This window comes from Panthera onca, chromosome X (genome assembly GCF_046562875.1).
Source record: "Panthera onca isolate mPanOnc1 chromosome X, mPanOnc1 haplotype 2, whole genome shotgun sequence".
Classification (NCBI taxonomy): Eukaryota; Metazoa; Chordata; class Mammalia; order Carnivora; family Felidae; genus Panthera; species Panthera onca.
The window spans coordinates 68864660-68876351 of record NC_138357.1 but is presented as its reverse complement, the minus strand read 5'-3'; the positions used below and the strand labels follow the sequence as shown (position 1 = coordinate 68876351).

The 11692-nt window shown below is 39.5% G+C and overlaps 1 protein-coding gene across 1 annotated transcript in view; it reads right to left on the bottom strand.

Moving 5' to 3' along the window:
• Positions 1-819: 819 nt before the first annotated feature.
• NEXMIF (neurite extension and migration factor) overlaps positions 820-11692 on the bottom strand; it is a 160670-nt gene continuing 149797 nt past the window's right edge. The window contains exons 2-4 of the mRNA XM_081794401.1: positions 7028-7153; positions 1978-6349; positions 820-1369 (exon numbers count right to left, since the gene is read on the bottom strand). Of these exons, the coding sequence (XP_081650527.1) occupies positions 1276-1369; positions 1978-6349; positions 7028-7106 (4545 nt within the window). The 5' untranslated portion in view covers positions 7107-7153 and the 3' untranslated portion in view covers positions 820-1275. The remainder of the gene's footprint in view (positions 1370-1977; positions 6350-7027; positions 7154-11692) is intronic.

Genomic DNA, 11692 nt, shown 5'->3' with positions numbered 1-11692 from the left:
AGTCAAGTGGTGAATAAAGGGGAAGAAAAAGCTAGTCTTGAGGGATGTTGGAGCTGTGAAATTAAAGACAAAAGGGGGAAGGGCTAAATAAAAATGTGATTTCAAAAATTTATATAAAAAATTGAAATTTAAGTTTAGTGTTTGGCATCAAATACTAGTCCCCCTCAGACTCAGTATATATGGCCCTGATTAGTTGTTACCACAAATTGCTCAGCTTATCTAATATATGTACGTAACTCATAGGAGTTGAACTGAGATGCCTTAACATTTTCTTTAAATGACATTGGCATTGCAAGATTAAACACTTAAAGAACACTAAAGCCTTGATATGAGTGCACATTTATGAACATTTATGAAAGTACTTAAATAAAAGCAATCTATGTACTTCATTTATCATTAGTGTTGATTTTATAGCTATTTTATAATTTATCCCAGACTATTATAAAATATATAAAACTGAGATATAAAGTATCAGCAATATAACTTTGCACTTTAAATAATTTTCAGCTACAGATTTTGCTTTTAGAAAACAAACTTTAAAGCAGCTGTTTTGTTTCCTTGTAAAAGGTTCTGTAAATGCATATATTAGGTCCCTGATGGACTTAGCTGTTATGACTTCCAGACTTTTCCAACAATTTAACCATTAGACGATGGAACAAACAAAACTTTATTGTGCCTTATTTAATTGCTCATGTTTCCACACAGGACAGTAGAGTTTAAAATTTCAAAATAATATATGTGCATATATATATATATATATATATATATATATATATATATATATTTAAATTTATTAATGAGATTTAAGCTGTGGGGTGAATCTGTGAGATGAGGTAAGAAAATTTGGCACATTTCAAACAGTATCCTTTAAGTTTTGGTAAATTGTGTAACACAACATCTTTTCCACTGTGATCTATAGGTGCTATCCACATAAGTGGGGGTGGTTAATAGCAAGAATCACTGGAATGTTTCTAGTAAATCAAGAGGGACAAGCTCCCCAAATACAAACAAATGTTGATATAGAAGTAAAAATATATACAATACAGTCACTTGTTTGTAGTTTGGCACAATGTTTTCCTTTTTTTTTTCCCTTGGGTAAATAGTGCATAAACTACTTGTGCAACTGTATGACTTTTTGAAGTCTTTTACATAGAACATCAGATTAAAGTTTGCTTCCAAATACTTATTCCCACACTTCAAAAATCTCTTCTTTAAGCACTTACATGTCAACATACATACCACAAGGCATATTTTGAAAGAAATAAAACACAAACATCAAATGTCTTTCTGGAAAATGTGAGTTTCTTCTTCAAACACAGGTAAAACCCAAAATGCTGTTTCTGCTTTTAGGAGATTGTAGTCGGAATCCCTGCAGAAAAACCAAACAATTTATGCCACCTTAGTTAGCTTTAGTGTATGTCCCACAAAGGGATCATACCATCTAAATTTGTTTACATCATACTAAATGCTGTATAATGCAGAGATAGATAGATACAAATAGCAGGGGGCACTAGAAAGCACTCCTAATTGCCACACAATGAGACTGTTTTTCCCCCCAAATTATGCTCTTTTTGCTTAAATGATCGTGGCCTTTTGTCTATATGACTTTTTGATTCTGTTGTTCAAAACTTTTTTTTTTTTTACTGCAAAGCCCTTCCCTTCCCAAAATCACTCAAGAGCATATTTTAGTTCTATTTTCTCAATTAGTAAAAACCAATGCAGAATAGCAGAAAAAGTAGACTTGTTAGAGTTTATCCCTAGCTAAGCCACAACAAAATTGCCCAATCTTTTGTGTGGCTTAAAGGTATAGGGATTTTCATGCACTTTTTTTCTTTTTAATTTGAAAAAGAAGGGAATGTGACAGTTTCTTTCATGCAAACTTTTGCTTTCAAGAGGGAAAAAATGAGGGACTGTGGGCTTAGCAGGTAGTAGGAAAGCTAAGGGTACATCATCTCAGTCATTTTGGTGCAGTATTACCTCAGTTTTTCAAAAGAAGCTGTCCCAGCCTCATCCTTGTGGACCTGTTCTCGCTCCACGCACTTTCCCTTACACTTCTCATCTCTCAGGGCCTTAGAGCTGGATTTGTGACGATATAACTTTTTGTGTGTCGGTCCATTATTGCCTAAAGTGCTCAGGTTATTACACTTTTTATCAAAGAAGGCAGAGCGAGAGTCCTCATAACCATGCATGTTTGCACGACCAGGATCACCTATTGCTGCTTTTCCATTGCTTTTACTCACACCCTTTATGGACCTGTGATTCTTAGTGCCTCCTGGGGACCCACTGTTGACCTTTTTCTTAGATTCCTGTGGTGTCCCAGCCAATATTTTAAGGGTTTTTAATTTTAGACTATTGGACTCAGGGGAGTAGAATATGTTGGGGTCTCCATGGTGTTCCATGGGTTCCCAAAGGGGCTCTATGGAGGCCATCATGAACCTCTGCACATCTGCCATACCAGAGGCAATGTTAGACAAGATATAGGAAGGCTCTTGAAATTCCCGTTGGTCGTCATCAAGGAGGCTATTGGTGTTCGTGCTCATGTTCATGTCGCTCCATCCTGGGTTACTCTCCTTCCCCAGAGCCCAATCTCCAGAAAGTCCCTTTTGAGTTGGCATCTTCATAGAGGCCACAGGGCCACCGTGTTGGATACATTCGGTCAATGTCTTTCCTGTGGAGGATATGTTGTTGATTTGGCCTCCTCCACGGCCAATGCCAACTTGCATTTTCTCTCCATTGATTGCAGCCATGTATTTCCCTTTCTTTGTTGACTTAGGGGCCTGGCGGGAGGTTTTGCCAGGTGGCTTTTCAATTCCTTTGTTGTTGGCTTTGAGAGATTTTTTCCTGGTGTTTTTCTGAGAAGAGCTTTGGTTCAGAGCCCCACTCTTGCCTGGTGAACTTTTCTTTCTTGATTTTGACACTTTGTTGTTAGTACTCATTTGACCAGATGGATCATTAAATGCTGATAAGCAAGGGGTTTTTTGGAGAAGACTGACAGAATCCTCATCATTGAACATATGGAACTGAAACTGATGGTTATTTAAAGTAAATCCATCATCCACTTGGACCTGCCGTGAAAGGGTACTGCAGTCCCACTTGATTTTCTCCATGTTGCCCAATGGTCCTGGGACACCCTCTTGAAACCCCTTCAGTGTTCCCAGTGTCTTAATACTCTCACATCTGGTAATTTGAGGGGAAAGACTGGGGGTGTCAGGTGGGGACACTTCTGAAAGAGAAGAGTGGCGGAATTTGTCAGGAGTGAAGTTGGAGATATCCAGGAGGTCAGTGGACTCCTTTAATGGTGTTATCTCATCAATGCTCTGCTGGATAACCAGCTTGGGGCTGCAATGGGCCAGGAAGTCATCAGTAATATCATCATCACCATCCTTTTCACAGGACTTCAAGCTTAAGGAACAATAATTGCTTGAGTTGACAGAGAGTTGGGCCATTGAATCAAAGCTAAAGAGCCGATCATCATCCATATTGGCTTGGCCCTGCTGGAAAGGAAAGCATATCTCTCCATTATTAAAGTGACATAATTGATAAGAGTCATCAGATGGGAGCTGAGTGTCTTGCACAGAGGCATATAGGACCTTGTTGCAATTACTGCCACCACTACTGAGGCAGATTCGATTGTATGTTGTAGATGTGAGGTTATTTTCCATGGAGAGTACTTGGGAGACTCCAAATTCATTAGATTGTGTTGGAGCTATCTCCCTTGAGACTTCAGCCATGAATTCCTGGGGGCCAGAAGTAGGTTTGTTGGGCCACACATTTCCATAGTTGTTTGATTCCATTTTGAAGTTTTGGGATGACTGCTGTAGCTCAGACTCAGAGGGTGAGGAAAGCACACAGTCCTGGGCAGGCTGAAGAGGCACAAATGATTTTTCTGTTTGAGTGAGGCTGCTTTCATTTTGCTCTGGAGAATGGTGAGCAAAGTATGATATACCAGTATTATTTGACAAGTCAGAAGCATCTAACAATGTCTGCAGATACCCTCCAGGGATAACAGGTATATTGGTGGCAACATTAGCAGATGATAGAGGCATTTCAGAAGAGCAGGTGGTTGGTAAGAAAGTAGAATTCTTGGCAACCTTTGCCTCATGAAATTCAGATAGATGAGAACTGTTTAAAGTCCCAGGGGTAGCTTCATTCTTTAAATTAGGTGTAGATGATTGATCTTCCAAAAGAGGGCTCATTTGAACAACTGACTTGCTTTCTTGACCAGCTTTGATTTTCTTGGATTTTAACCTGGCTTCACTTTTAAATTTGATTTTGTTGAGCACTTTCCTCTCTGGCCCCTTAAATCCTGCATCTTGGGCTTTGACTTTCACTGAGTCAGGGCCTGTAATGTCATTTAGATGTGATCCATTTGCACAGCTGGGGACAGCCAGAGGTGCTGACTTTAGTGTACCTTTCATGGCTCCATCTTCTTTACGAGTACAAGCTTGCCTCTGATCACTGCAGAATGAAATTTGCTTACCACTTACTGAAGTTTCCACAGATGGGATTCTTTGAATCCTGTGCCTGTTGCCAAGTTTAGATTTTCGTTTGCGAGCAGGTGGCAGGAATGACGCTTCAAAGCTACCTGGTTCAAAGTTTTGTTTTTGGCATAAGGGTGTCTTGTTGGAGTCAATGTTGCTATTTCTCTGTTTTTTCTTCTTTTGCCAGAAGCCCTTCAAGGGGGCAAGCTTGGCATATTTGTTGAGCTGATTTTCACTCAAATTCACTGTTGTCTCACTGGAATCTACCCTACCCAACTTCACCAGCATGTTCTTCTCACCTTTAAAGCGATTGATGATGATATATTTGATAATAACAGGGGGCTCCTTACGGGTTACTTTTCTTCTCTTTTTGGGACACCATTCATCATCATCTTCCTCTTTGGAACCACCTGGCAACCATTCCTTCCTCTCATTTACTTTTTCACCCTCTAGTGAGTCAACGTCATATAGATAATCTTCACTGTACCTGACTTTTCTCTTGGCTCGTAGACCATAGTTCTGCTGGGAGAAGGAGTTGCCAGAATTAGTGTCCCGAGCCATATAGCGGCTACAGTCCTTGATCTCCCCCATGACATCATAAGAGACCTCAATGAAGGAACTGTCATCACTGAAATTCCCTGATGCCTCCAAGGAATTAGCAAGATGGCCCTGCTTTGGATTCTTAAATTGCCCTACTTCAGTCCCACTGCATGGTTTATTTAAGGCAGATTTTTCTCCATTATCCTTTTCATCTTTTTTCTCTACACCCTTGTCTTCCTGTCCCTCTTCTTTGCCTTTCTTCTTGTCCAAGTTTTTATCCTCCTCCCCCCAGATGATGTTCACATCAGGAACCTTGAATTGGGAAAGATCGCTGTTCTGCTTCAAAACCCCACTCTTAGACTCCCGTTTGGGGCAAGTAGTAAAGACACTGGGAAAAAAGTTGAATTGGGCATCCTCCTGCATTAGAAGGGTGGTCTTGTCTCGAACATTGTCCTGGAAGGACTCATATCGAATTTTCAAGGAACAGACATCACTGCCCAGTGTTGACTCATCATCATCGAACATGTAGTTATCCACATCTTCTTCAGAGAATAAGTTGACAGACAGCTCATTTTTGGAACAGAGGTCAAGCAGTTCAATCTTACTCTCACTAATGAAAGTCTCAAAGTAACCCCAATCTTGATTGGAATTTGCCAGCAAAGCCTCTTCTGTATTACACTTGTCTAACAGTAATGCCTCATAATAACTTTTCTGAGCTGGATCCTCCAAGTCGATGTCAGATTTCTCAGCTTCTCGTTTTTCCCCTGCCCTTGATTTGTGCAGGGGGAAGCCTAGGAGCTGGTCTGAAAGCAGCTGCTCTCCATATTTCATGCTTTCTCCAGCATTAATACACTGAATCCCTATATCAGAGACTGCACAGGTTTCATAATCCTTATTTAGATCACCAACTTTCAGACTGATCCCTGGCTCAGGATCTACTGCATCCTTTGATTCCATGAAGCAGCCCAAACAAGTCCGACTTGGCTGCATGAGGCAGTCCCCATTCAGAGCTGACATGCCTGCAGGCTCCATTATGGCAAATGGAGCTTTCTCACATTCACTGGGCAGTGACCATGTATGCAGGCCTTTTGTAACACCAGATGTAAGGGAGATGGCATTCACAGAAGCACTATTAGCAGCATGCTCAGGTGCTTCAATTAGGCCCAAAGGAGATGGGGGGCTCTGCATACAGGGTTTCTTAGAAGGCAGAGGCAGGAGACCCCTGGGATACATTAGGGTATCTTTTTGAACCACTGGTATAGGCTGGATTGGTGCAGCAGCTTCTAGAGCTGCAAATGACTTCATTGCCACATCTTGGTCCTCTGAATCTGGAGAAAAGGGAAAGAAATGACAGAAATAAAGTTAAAGGTCTTAGACCACTACTCATTAGAACACTCTTTCCCTAGATCAGTTTCTGGTACTTGATCTTATATAAACTAAGTTTCAGCTTCTCTAGCTTTAGAACTAGAAACTACAAAGTTAAAGAACAACGCTGATTTTATATTGAACATTCATGAAAGTGAAAAATAGTATTTCTTTAGATTCAGCTTGTTCTTTAGACACAGAGCTCTCTCCTCAGAAACAGAGAAATAATTGGACTGCTTGATCAATTGGAAAGTTAAGGCTTCCAGGGTGGGAAAATGCTCAGATGGGATATTTATGGTTTCAATCTATAATGCTTAGTCCTATCAATCAGACCTCTGTTCTAGCAGCTCCTCTGAATCTAGATGTTCCAAGCCTAATTCACTAGGAATTTTGAGGAACTTATTCATCTGACAGAGATGATTTGCAAGAGCACAGTGGTTGGATTAAATAGCTCTTGGAGACCCTTCTAGCTCAGTTAGAAATCTGGTGGAATAAAATTTAGGATTAATATCAATCTCAAAGGCTTAATATCAATCTCAAAGACTTAACCTGCTCCAACTTTGTAGATACTAAAAATCTATTTGGTGTAGTAACACCAAAGGACCACTAGGAGAGATAGTATATACTATAAATTCTCTTACCATTTTCTTTGACCCCATTAATCAGAGTGTTTTCTCCATTGGCTGAGGCAACAACAGCCTTATCTTGTTGGTTATCCATGAATGTAACCTCTTATTTTTTCATTCCAAGTCCAAATTCTGTCCAACCTGCACATTTCAAATATATAATGTTAGTCATTAAATATATATTTTTCTCTGTTTTAAGGTTATTTCAGCTAGAGAGATCTTAAAAGGCTCACTGTAATTTACCTGTTTCCAAACTGGCTTCATCACCACTGTTGTTTTTTGTTTCATACTTTATACCCTAGATCCTTCTATCCCCTCTAGGCCACCATACTATTTATAATAGAAATCTGAAGCAGGCAGACTTATGCCTTCTTCCAGATAGGAATATATTTAACCTAATCATGGCCATACAGTTAGAAAGGATGCAAAGTAGAGTCCAGAGTAACATGAGAGAAGGAATGTATGCATGTAAAGATTGGCTTTATTTTTGTTTGCCTCATTTCCACCTCAGAAGATCTAAAGCTCTTCAAAAACAAGGCAATTCATACATACACACACATATATATCACACTCAGATTTTCTCTCTCTCTGCCTTAAAATTTGACTGCTAAGGATGGAAAAAGGTAAAGAATTCTTTTCTTGGTTTCTCAACTTTCATGATCTTAACTCTGTTAATGACAAATATTCCTCAAAGCCCAGCAGGATTTTAAAATGTTACTACAAAGAAGAGCTTAAATTTCTGAAAAGTCCCTACATCATCTATTTTAGGGCATAGAATACATATCTATAGTCCCTTATCTCCTGCCCGCCTACTTGGGTGGTAGGTATATGCAAAACAGTAGAAGACAAGGCCATCTGAGATGGAGTTATCTACCATATGCTATCAGAAAATCTATAAATCCTTTTTTCACAACCCCCCTTTTCCTAGACCTTCTTCTCAGCCAAGTATCCATCCCTTTATTAAAAAGCACAGACTGCTGATGGCCAAGCAGCTGTTACAAAAATCTCAAGAGTATATTCATTTATCCTACTACATGGATATACTATAAAAGGTAGGACCAGCATTGAGGGAACAAGAAGCAGTAAGCAGAGTTTTACATGATTCAGTCTCTATACTATTTTACCTATTTCCTTATCTGTAAAATAATAAGTCCGTATTAGGCAATCATCTAGTTTTAAAAATGTTAGATGGCCCTGAGTTTCTCCTAACATTTATATATCAGAATTGCCAAACTTTCTACTTACACAAGGCCTGATTTGAGAGTAGCCAATAAACCAAGGTGCCAGGGAAAAAAGGAAAGATATGCTTACTTGTTGTATTTACACAAAAAGAAGGGCTGAAGATTTCTAAAAAGTGGAGAGAATGGGCACCTGGGTGGCTCAGTCGGTTAAGTGTCCGTCTTTGGCTTAGGTCATGATCTTGTGGTTTGTGGGCTTGAGCCCCGTGTCAGGCTCTGTGCTGACAGCTCAGAGCCTGGAGCCTGCTTCGGATTCTGTGTCTCCTCCTCTCTCTGCCCCTCCTATGCTCATGCTCTGTCTCTCAATAATAAATAAACATTAAAAAATTTAAAAAATAATAAAATAATAAAAAAATAAGTGGAGAGGAGAGGCTAACAATGTCAAAGTCCCCACCGCTTGGCAAGAAGGGCTCATTTGTGGTAGAAATGAATAAACAGATCAGATGGTTTAGCTTCTGCTTCAGAGAGAATCATATGGGTCATGTGGAATCATACTGCCATGATGGATTTCTCTGTGCAACTTTCTTTTTAAGAAACTCAACTGAACTTCAGGTATCATTTTACTCTTTTTTAACCACCGCCTAACTAACTCCATCTTGGCAGGGACTTCATAAAAGTCAAATTATTTGTAGGTTTCAATAATTTGGTATCTTCTTGCCCCTTATGCCTAAGGCTAATTACAAGGAAGTCCATTTTTATCACCAGGAAGACCAAGGCACAGAAAAAGAAAATAAGGTCTCAAAAAAACCTAATGGCAGATCTGTGAAAAAACCTCAAGTCTCCTGATCAAGAGACCAAGTATTTTTTCTTAAAACATAAAATGCTTTCTCTATAATTCTTACCACCTCCGACCCCTGGCCAAAAGAAAGATATAGAAATACAAATTTCCACATGTTATTGATCTATATACTTCCATCCTCTTTCAGGTAATAAAATAAAGAACAGCTGCTTCAGACAAGTAGTAATTATTAGTAAAAATTAATGTACCATAAAATATATGCAGGAGCAATATACTTAAATATGAAGAATTATACAATGTCACACAAGACAAGGACACTATGTCAGGGGACATATTAATGTCATTGTAACTTTATTCTGGGATGTTATTATTGTAAGAACATAATTTTCCTTGGGGCACCTGGGTAGCTTAGGTGGTTAAACATCCAGCTCTTGATTTTGGCTCAGGCCATGATCTCACAGTTCGTGAGATCGAGCCCAAGTCAGCCTCTGTGCTAAGCGCAGAGACTGCTTGGGATTCTCTCTCTCCCTTTCTCTCTGCCCTTCTCCCATCTGTCTGTCTGTCTGTCTGTCTGTCTCTGTCTCTGTCTCTGTCTCTCTTATTCCCTTCCTCTTTCCCCCCCCCTCTCTCTCTCTCTCTCAAAATAAATAAACATAAAAAAGCACATAATTTTCCTCTAATAGAAAATCAGATCAAGCACCCAGGATTTATGGCTCTAAATTAAAGGGTATCTTTTTTAAAAAAAATTTTAAACATTTATTTATTATTGAGAGACACAGAGCATGAGCAGGGGAGGGGTAGAGAGAGGGGGAGATACAATCTGAAGTAGGCTCCAGGTTCTGAGCTGTCAGCACAGAGCCCGATGCAGGGCTTGAACTGACAAACTGTGAGATCATGACCTGAGCTGAAGTCGGTCACAGAACCAACTGAGCCACCCAGGCACCCCTAAATTAAATGGAATCTTAAAGGGTTGAGAATAGAAGAAATATACTTTAGCAAGAAATAAAGGAGAAATGGAGATGGGTATGGGAGGTTATTGAGTTTGGAAGGGGAAAGTAAGAGAATGCATGAATACCCCCCAGGTTACAGAAATTATCTCATTTTGTACTTATAATTATCTTGTAAGGTTGGCTTTATTAGATTCACATTTTTTTTCAACAGGTAAAACTAAGTATTATAGATATTAATGTAATGATTATAAATTATTTGGGCCTTTGTTCTGCAGAATTAGAAGGCTAAACCCTGAATAGATAATCCTGTGGTCCTTTCCTATGTCTTTTCAAAGCTCAGCTCTAAGCGAGACAACCCAAAGGCATATATTTTCTCACATTTTTATTTATTTATATCTTGGCTGCTTATAAAAATGATTTGGGAGAGGGATTTTAATTTTGTATGGTTGTAATACAAACAGTTCTTGGCTTGCTTTAGCTTTTACCGACTGATCAGCATTTTAGGACAACAAATTTTGTGGGGTTTTAAAAACCTATTTTGAGCTAAAATTGATTAGCACTTTTGGAATTATGTACAACAAATTGCTTTGCTGATCATGGTAAATCATCAGTGTAATGGTATTGAAATAACATTAGCATGGAGATAGGTATTTTGAAGCAAGGAAATGCTCAATTAAACTGGAAAAGCAACCCCTCTCACCTGCCTTTCCCCTCAGTTGGGCCTGTAAAGGGTTCATATATACTGTCACAGTAGGCTGCTATGTTCTTCCCCAAAGGCCTTTAAGCCTCAGGTCTCAGAGTCTAAGTGACCTACCCTAGCATTTGTGTTGAAGGGCTGTTCTTGGCGTTTCCAACTAAAAAAGGAAAAATCAAGGCAAGAAAATAAATAAAGACAACATAACCTTTGGGGTTTGAGTAGTGCTGATCTTTAGGATACCAGTTTAAATAAATTCAACAAATTGACTAGGCACCACCGGTGGTAACGGTAGTGTACCAGGCACTGCCATGGAAAAGACAGGTGAATGAAACTAGATCCATGTTCTTACGGTGCTAAGAGTCTATTGGGGGTAAATAAGCCATAAAAATTTTCTAATAAATGTATAGTATGCTGAAAGAGAAGCAAAACATTTCTATGGGAGTTCCAAATGAATAGATCTAATCCACCTCTAGAGAGGAGGGAGATCAGGGAAGGCTTTACCAGTAGCAGCAGCATTTGAGATGGACCTTCTTGGATGGTCTTTCAGGAGGTGAGGATGGAGAAGTATAGAGGAAAGGCATTCCAGGCCGAAGGATCTTCATGAGATGCCAGGAGTCTCTCCCCACTCTAGTCTAATCTCTAAACAACTGATACAGAATTATAGGTCTGACGACTTGCCCTAAATATTTGTTTTGACTTGCATACAACACCCTTCTCAATCAATCTTCAACTTCTCAAGTTGTATTTTCCTTTCATTCTGTTTATCTTTCCCTATACTTCCAAATATTCTAGCCAGGTCTGCCCCCTTAATATGCTAGAGCATTTTTTGCTTCCAGGCATATTGTACTTGATATTCCCTCTGTCTGGAACGCCTCCCCACACCCTCTCCCATTCCTACCCCTTCAAGCCTCCCTTTCACCTCCCTCTTCTATTCCCTACTCAACTTTTTCTTGACACCTTCCTTGATTCGCCCCACCCAAACAAAATTAGTCTCCTCTCTGCATTCCCAAATAACATTGATCCCCTTTGTGTCTATCACCTTACATAAGCATTACC